The 8,197-nt window shown below is 45.4% G+C and overlaps 1 protein-coding gene across 4 annotated transcripts in view; it reads right to left on the minus strand.

Moving 5' to 3' along the window:
* Positions 1–8,092, minus strand: part of Znf106 (zinc finger protein 106) — a 53,754-nt gene extending 45,662 nt beyond the window's left edge. For 3 of the 4 annotated variants that reach the window (XM_070005876.1, XM_070005875.1, XM_070005873.1), the window contains exons 1-2: positions 7,946–8,092; positions 1,229–1,314 (exon numbers count right to left, since the gene is read on the minus strand). In XM_070005876.1, the coding sequence (XP_069861977.1) occupies positions 1,229–1,312 (84 nt within the window). In that variant the 5' untranslated portion in view covers positions 1,313–1,314; positions 7,946–8,092. The remainder of the gene's footprint in view (positions 1–1,228; positions 1,315–7,945) is intronic. The other variant, XM_070005874.1, reaches the window with a different exon arrangement.
* Positions 8,093–8,197: the final 105 nt, after the last annotated feature.

Consider the following 8,197-nt stretch of genomic DNA (forward strand, 5'->3'; position numbering starts at 1 on the left):
TTTATCTGGAATTACTCCAAAATAAAATCCAATTATGTATTTTACTTATTGTGAAAATATTATTCTGGTCTGACGGTATGTGTCTCGAATGGTAGAGTGCCTGTCTACTTAAAAACAGGGGAAAAGTGCTGGGAAGGTGGCTCAGTGGTAGAGCGCTTGCCTTGCATGCCTGAGGCCCTGGGTTCGATTCCTCAGCACCACATAAGCAAAAAGAAAAAAGCCAGAAGTGGTGCTGTGGCCCAAGTGGTAGATCGCTAGCCTTGAGCTGAAGAGCTGAGGGACAGCGCCCAGGCCCAGGGTTCAGGCCCCAAGACTGGACCCCCCCAAAAAAAAAAAAAGAATTTTAAAAAAGTTACTCAAGGGGCTGGGAATGTGGATCTGTGGTAGAGCGCTTGCCTTGCATGCTCAAGGCCCTGGGTTCGATTCCTCAGCACCACATAAGAAAAAAGCCGGAAGTGGCGCTGTGGCTCAAGTGGTAGAGTGCTAGCCTTGAGCTGAAGAGCTGAGGGACAGCACCCAGACCCAGAGTTCAGGCTCCACGACCGGACCCAAAAAAAAATAAAATAAAATAAAAAAATAAAAAAGTTACTCAAAACTAGATGCAATAGATTTTTGACTTTCAAAAACACTTCATTGAGCCTTTCCTAAAGTTGTATGTAAACTCTTCTCCAGCTCCAAGAAATCAATGTTAGTGACAACTGTTTTCCAAATAATTAAGACAAGTTCCCTACTGTTTTAAAAAAGTACTTAGTCCTGTGAGTCTCCAGACAGAACTGTTTTAATCAGCTGAGTCGTTTTTCTTTTCTAGGTGCCAGCATTGGGGCTTGACCTCATACTCGAGCTTTGTCACTCAAGGCTTTTTCACTCTACCACTTGGGCCACAGCTCCACTTCTGGCCTTTTGCTGGAGATAAGAGTCTTTCAGATTTCTCTGCCCAGGATAGCTTCAAACTCAAATCCTCAAATTATCAGTGTGAGTCACCAGTACCGTTCAAAATGAGGCCTTTTTACCAGCAACTAGACGTTTACCCCAGTCTACCTCCAAAGAATTGTTATAGTTCATAGAATCCTTTTGCTTTGAACAATACCTCCACCTTGTGGATGGATACCTATCATGCCGTTAAGATCACGTCTGCTGTAGTGTACACTTTGAATTTTATTTTATAATGTCCCTGAAAAAACTATTAGTCATAAAGGTTCAGACTCTTTCCCCCTTCCATTATTATTACCTTTTTGGAGCTGTACACAATGTGGCACAATATGCATTTTCGTTCCCGTACCATAGTGATCAGATCTGAAGCACTCAACGTCATACCTGCAATGAGGACGTAACATTTAGTAACCCTTCCCTCATAGAAACGTTTAATTCATCTTAACATGGCCAATAATGTAGGGCCACTCTACTCCGCCCCCAGGTTTTACATCTCAATAAATGGAAATTCCAATTTTTCAGGAGTCTAAGCTGACTCTGAGAGTCATCCTGGCTCCCTTTCTCATCCCATTAGCCTCTCTCATCAGCAAACCTTGAGTCCTACTTTATTCCAACTACCTCTCCCATAGCCTCTGCCTATGACCTGACTCCCTGGTGTCTACTGTTCCCCTGCAGTCTATTCTAGAAACTTTAACCCAAGATTCTCAAAATGGATGTTTTTCAAATTCAGTTAGATCATTTTATTCCTTGGCTGGGAATCTCTCAATGGCTTCCTAACTTACTTACAAAACTCCAAGTCCCTGTCATCACCAACAGTCTTGTTCTCATTTCCTGTCCCTCCTGTCCACTGTCCCACTATTATTCCTTCTCAGGCATACTGCTCTCCTGCTATTCCTTCATCACAGGATTCTCACATCTTAGGGCTCTACACTGCCTGTTCTCTCTTCTTGGAATATTCACTAAGATTTCCTTATGGCTTTCATGGCTCACATTCTCATTTCTATCAGGTGTGTAGGGGATGCCTTAATGGGGAGGCCTTCTCTGAACCCCTATAATTTTTTATATTGTCTACTGTTCCTTACTCTTCTTACTCCCTCTTTACCTCCTTATGGTTTGCATAGCTCCTGAGTCAGTCACATTTTCCAGAAATGGCCAAAACAATATTGTGATTTTGCCACCACCTGCCTAAGACATGTCTTTCCCCTCCTGTCACTGAGCATCCATATAGTGACAGAGTACCATGCCAGCCATGAGTGAGCCACGAGCTTTCTGGAGGTTTCTAAATTGATTAAATCGTCCTGAGTAACTGGCTTCTTAATCATTAGAGAATGATCTTATTATGTCTGGCAATACTTTTTTTATTGGGGGGCTGGAGTTTGAACTTGGGTCCCATCCTGGGTTCTGTCCCTTAGCTTTTTCAATCAAGACTAGCACTCAACACTTGAGCCACAGCTCCACTTCTGGCTTTTATTTGTCATGTTGGTTAATTAGAGATAAGATTCTCATAGACTGCCTTGCTAGACTGGCTTTGAATCATGACCCTCAGATCTCAGCCTCCTGTGTAGCTGGGATTACATTACAGGCAAGAGCCACCAGCACTTCTGGCAATACTATTTATTGTAAAGTCTATTTTATCCGATATTAATATAGATCCTTCAGCTTTCTTTTTTTTTTTTTTTTTAATTTTTTTATTGTAAAGATTCTATACAGAGGGTTACAGTTACATGAGTGGGGTAATGAGTACACTTCCTCTTGAACATTGTTACCCCCTCCATTGTTTTCTCCCTACCATCCCCTCCCACCCTCCCTTCCCCAAGGTTCTTTTTTTTTTTTTTTTTGATTGTGATTAAGTGATTACTTAATTTCTGGAAATTCACAGTATTGTGGAATAATGATGCTCATTTAAAGTCACACGTTCATTCTAACTTTCCTGGAGCAAATTGTCTATCACAGTCTGTAATATATAACGGTGATCATATGTTATATACCAATACACGTGATCAGCAGCATGGGGATATTTAGTAGTGGTTCAACCAGATGAGTGGGAGTTCTTTGTTTCTTAAGTCCTGTTAGTTTTGTCATATCACCTAACATTTTGATCCTTCAGCTTTCTTACACTTATTGCTTGTGCAGCTATCAGCACTATTCATCTCCATAACTAATTTTGTCCTAAGAAAGTTGAACTCTGCATCCATTAAATAATAATTTCCCATCTCCCCTTCTCTACCCTGGCAACCAAGTTCTACTTTCCATCTCTATAATTCTATCTTCCACAAATATTCTAAGCCCATACATTGACTATATATATATATATATATATATATATATATATATATATATATAATAAAAAAATCCCAATGGTTGCAATACACATATCCTTTTGGAACCATTTCTTTTTCATTTCGGTCTTGGAGATCACTGAATATTAGCCCATACAGAGCTGGCTTATTCTTCCTAACAATTAAAAAGAATCACCTGACATGTTTTGACAGTCTTTTTTTTTTTTAAGCTGTAGGGAGGTTTGAACTCAAGGCCTTGAGCAGACTAGGCTGGTGCTCTATCACACTTCCTTCCTTGTTTTTTTTGCTGGTTTATTTTAACTGATCTGCCCAGTCTGGCCTGGATCCTTAATCCTCCAAATCTTAGCCTCCTGAGTAGCTAAAATTAACACGTATGATCAGCCACTATTGCCTAGCTTTGATGTCTCCTTTAGATTTTTTTTTCTTCTTTCTTTTTTCTTTTGTTAGTCAGTCGTGGGGCTTCAACTCTGGACCTGGCCACTGTCCCTGAGCTCTTCAGCTCAAGGAGTACACTCTACCACTTGAGCCAGAGCCACTTCTGGTTTTCTGATGGTTAATTGGAGATAAGCGTCTCATACTTTCCTGCCTGGGCTGGCTTTGAAGGGCGATCCTCAGATCTCAGCCTCCTGAGTAGCTAGGATTATAGGCATGAGCCACAGGCTCCCAGGTCTCCTTTAGATTCTTAAAAAGGGGTGGGGCAAGGGGAAGGGTTTCAACAGGGGATATGGTCCAAGTAGTAGACATTTGATAGAGTACTTGCCAATAAAGTATAAGGTACTGAGTTCAAACCTCAATTCCATCAAATAAATAGAGATCATGCAAAAGAAAACCATAATAAACTACAAGTTTTCAAACAGCAATTCATTCAACATGCTAAATATGTAATTAAGGGTGCTCATAAGTAACCTGTTTGTCTAGGTGCTTTTATTCACTGGCTATACAAATGAATCTTATTTTTCATTGTTAATCTAAATGTAAAACACAATATGTATACCCCTCACAGATCCCAGAACCAAGTCTACTGACACCAACCACTGTTTCTTGCTTTTCTTTAGGCTATATCTGCCCTAATCTAGATGTATAGCCATCACCACTTTTTCCTTTTTTTTTTTTTTTTTTTTTTTTTGGTCGGTTGTGTGGCTTTAACTCAAGGCCTGGGTGCTGTCCCAAGGCTAACACTCTACCACTTTGAGCCACTGTACCACTTCCAGCCACTGCACCACTTCCAGTTTTTGAGAGATTAATTAGAGATTAGTCTCATGGGGACTTTTCTGCCTGGGCTGGCTTTGAACCATGATCCTCAGATCCCAGCCCCTCCTGAGGAGCCATCAACAGCCAGGAGCCACCAGCACCTGGCCACCACTTTTTCCTCTTTAAATGTGTGTGTGTGTGTGTGTGTGTGTGTTTGTGCGCGTGCGTACGCTCGCACGCACGCCAATACTGAAGCTTGAATTCAGGGCCTGGGGACTGTCCCTTAGCTGTTTCTACTCAAGGCTGGTACTCTACCACTTGAGCCATAGTTCTTTTTCTTGGTTTCTGTTTCGTGGGTTAACTGGGTATAAGAATCTCACAGGGGCCGGGCGCTGGTGGCTCACGCCTGTAATCCTAGCTACTCAGGAGGCTGAGATCTGAGGATCGCGGTTCAAAGCCAGCCCGGGCAGGAGAGACCGTGAGACTCCTATCTCCAATAAACCACCAGAAAACCGGAAGTGGCGCTGTAGCTCAAGTGGTAGAGTGCTCGCCTTGAGCTGAAGAGCTGAGAGACAGCACCCAGGCCCAGAGTTCAAGCCCCACGACCGACAAAAAAAAAAAAAAAAAAGAATCTCACAGGGGCTGAGACGGTGGCTCAGTGGCAGAGCGCTTGCCTTGCATGCATGAGGCCCTGGGTTCGATTCCTCAGCACCACATAAGCAGAAAAAACCGAAAGTGGCCCTGTGGCTCAAGTGGTAGAGCGCTAGCCTTGAGCTAAAGAGCTGAGGGACAGCGCCCAGACTCTGAGTTCAGGCACCATGACCGACAAAAAAAAAAAAAAAAAAAAAAGAATCACAAATTTCCTGACCGACCGAGCTGTCTTCAAACTACAATCTTCAGATCTCAACCTCCTAAGGAGGTAGGATTATAGGTGTGAGCCACTGGTGGCCAAATGTTAATGGATTCTAAACCAGCCAGGTCAGATTCTTTCACATTTTCCCCAGGCCATTTTGAAATTCTCTTTAAAAACTACTTAAGGCTGGGGGGCAGGGACATGGCTCAAAGTAAGAAGTCCTGAGTTCAAACACTAGTATCATAAAAACAAAAGGAAAATAAATCAAAGAGCCAGGCACTGGTGGCTCATTCCTGTAATCTATCTACTCAGGAGGCTGAGATAGGTTCAAAGCCAGCCAAGGCAGGCAAGTCCATGAAACTCTTACCTCCAAGTAACCACCCCCCAAAAATAACAACCACCACAAAAAAAAAGCTAGAAGTGGAGGTGTAAATTAAGTGGCAAAAGTGCTAGCCTGGGGCAAAAAAAGCTCAAGCACCTGGATCAATGTGCTCACATGCACTCAAGCATGCACGTGCACACACCTGTGTACACACAACACACACACACACACACACACACACACACACACACAGCTCCCAGGACCTGCCATCACCCCCCCCACACACACACACACACACACACACACAGCTCCCAGGACCTGCCATCACCACAGAGCAAAGCCACCTACACACACACACACACACACACACACACACACACACACACACACACACACACACACACACACACACACACACACACACACACACACACACACACACACACACACACACACACACACACACACACAGCTCCCAGGACCTGCCATCACCACAGAGCAAAGCCACCTACTCAGGAGGTGGTAGTAGGATCACAAATTCCAAGCCAGTTTGAACAAAGGCAGAGGAGAACCTATTTCTAAATCAAAATACAAACAAAAGGGCTAGGGGTGTGGCTCCTGTGAAAGAGTACTTTAAACTGAAGGCTTCAATCCCTTCAATCCCCCATACCCATAGGAAAAAAAAAAGTTCCTAAAGCCAGGAGTGATGGCTTACACACCTAATCTCAGTACTGGAAAATGAAGCAAAAGGATCTTGAATTCAAGGCCAGTATGGGCTGAGTTCTCAGCCAGCCTGAGTTGTGTATTTGTGTGTGTGTGCTTCTCCTACCATTCTCTGATTGCACTCTAGAAACTTTTTTTTTTTGGGGGTCCGGTCGTGGGGCCTGAACTCTGAGCCTGGGCGCTGTCCCTCAGCTCTTCAGCTCAAGGCTAGTGCTCTACCACTTGAGCCACAGTACCGGCTTTTTTCTTTTTGCTTATGTGGTGCTGAGGAATCAAACCCAGGGCCTCATGCATGCAAGGTGAGCATTCTACCACTGAGCCACCTTCCCAGCCCGTAGAAACTAGTTTAACAGTTTGCTTTCTCAGTACAAGTACTTAGAATACCTAACATCCACTTTGGTGTAACAGAAAAAAAGGTGAGCTTCGGCAGTATATTAGATTAATTTTACCAATTACCCTAGCAAAATAAACAGAATCTCAAAGACCTCAACTGAAATATGCTGCCAGAACCCCCCCCCCAAAAAAACCCACCTATCATCCATTACAAGATCTCATTAAATTTCTGTGACACACACTTGAGTGTACTGGCACATGTGTAGTACCTGACAAGTCCCAAGTTTCATTCTGAGCCAAACTTGACTTCAGAGCTTAAAACAAATTGTAAGATTTCCCACAGAATTGAGAACCATGCCTAAACTCTTACCTAGCAACCTTAAATCAACTCATGAAGCCATTACCGTGGATAAAGCAACTCATTTGCTAGGAAAGAAGAAAACCTTTTTTTTTCTCCTTCCTTCCATTTGCTGGAGTTCATTTCGATAAATAGTATTTTGTACGATCAGAATGGTATAGGCCTTACATCTTTGTGTTCCTACGAGTATCCTCCCAGGGAAAACAAACAAACAAACAAAACTTCTTGTAACTATAAAGGCTGACAACCTCAAGTGGACGGGTAAAACCTCCAACTTCACGAACAAATAGCTCAATTTTCCTCTGAGAGAGAATATATGAACCAGATTGAAGGGAAAGAGCATTTCCTCTCTGGAATCGCTCCCCGAGAGTGGTGCTAACTATTAGAAAACGCAAACACGGGAAACGCTCCATAATTAGTTGCTATGAAGAGACGACGTATCCCACCACCGAGGAGTGAGGATGAGAAGAAAATGGGGAGGTGGGGGAAGGAAAAGAATGGAGATTGTCAGTCGAATGGTCTGAAACCCACCATCACTTGAAAGTACTAGGGTCCCGGGGTTCCCCAGCGCCCCCCCCACACACACCCCACACATGCATCCAGCCCGGAGGAGGAGGAGGAGGCCCCGAGTCGCCTCAGTGACCTCCCCGCGGAGGTCCGGGCTTCGGGGCCGCGCTCCCTCCGGAGGCCGTGTGTGAGGAGAGCCGGAACGCCCCCGAAGAGGATCCGTACCCCGCGGCCACACGCGCCCGCCCGCCCGCCGGGAGTAAAACTCCGCGCACGAGGGAGACGGACGTGGGTTCCCCGCGTCGCGGCCTGCGGGAGCGCCCCGACCTCGCTCCCGCCCCCCGCACGGCCCCGCAGCCTCACCCCTGCACCTCAGGACAGACCGCCACGCCAGGCGCGTCCCCGCAGGCCGGCCCCTCCAGACTCACATTCACAGCCGACCCTTCTTCTTACTCCATCAGGCCTCCCGAGAGTCCCGGCGAGGAGGCTCCCCCCGGAGACACCCTTTTTCTGGGTCCCGCGGCCCGCCCGGGACCCGCTCCCCACACCTCGCTTCCCTCTTCCCTCTCCCCGCTCCCCCGCCGGGCACTGAGGCCGCCGCCACCAGTGCGCAGGCGCACACTGCCGCCGCCGCGACGTCGCGCTCCTCACGCTTCCTACCCCGCCTTTTCAAAGACTTT

This window comes from Dipodomys merriami, unplaced genomic scaffold (assembly GCF_024711535.1).
Source record: "Dipodomys merriami isolate MVZ:Mamm:240054 unplaced genomic scaffold, mDipMer1.0.p SCAF_69, whole genome shotgun sequence".
Classification (NCBI taxonomy): domain Eukaryota; kingdom Metazoa; phylum Chordata; class Mammalia; order Rodentia; family Heteromyidae; genus Dipodomys; species Dipodomys merriami.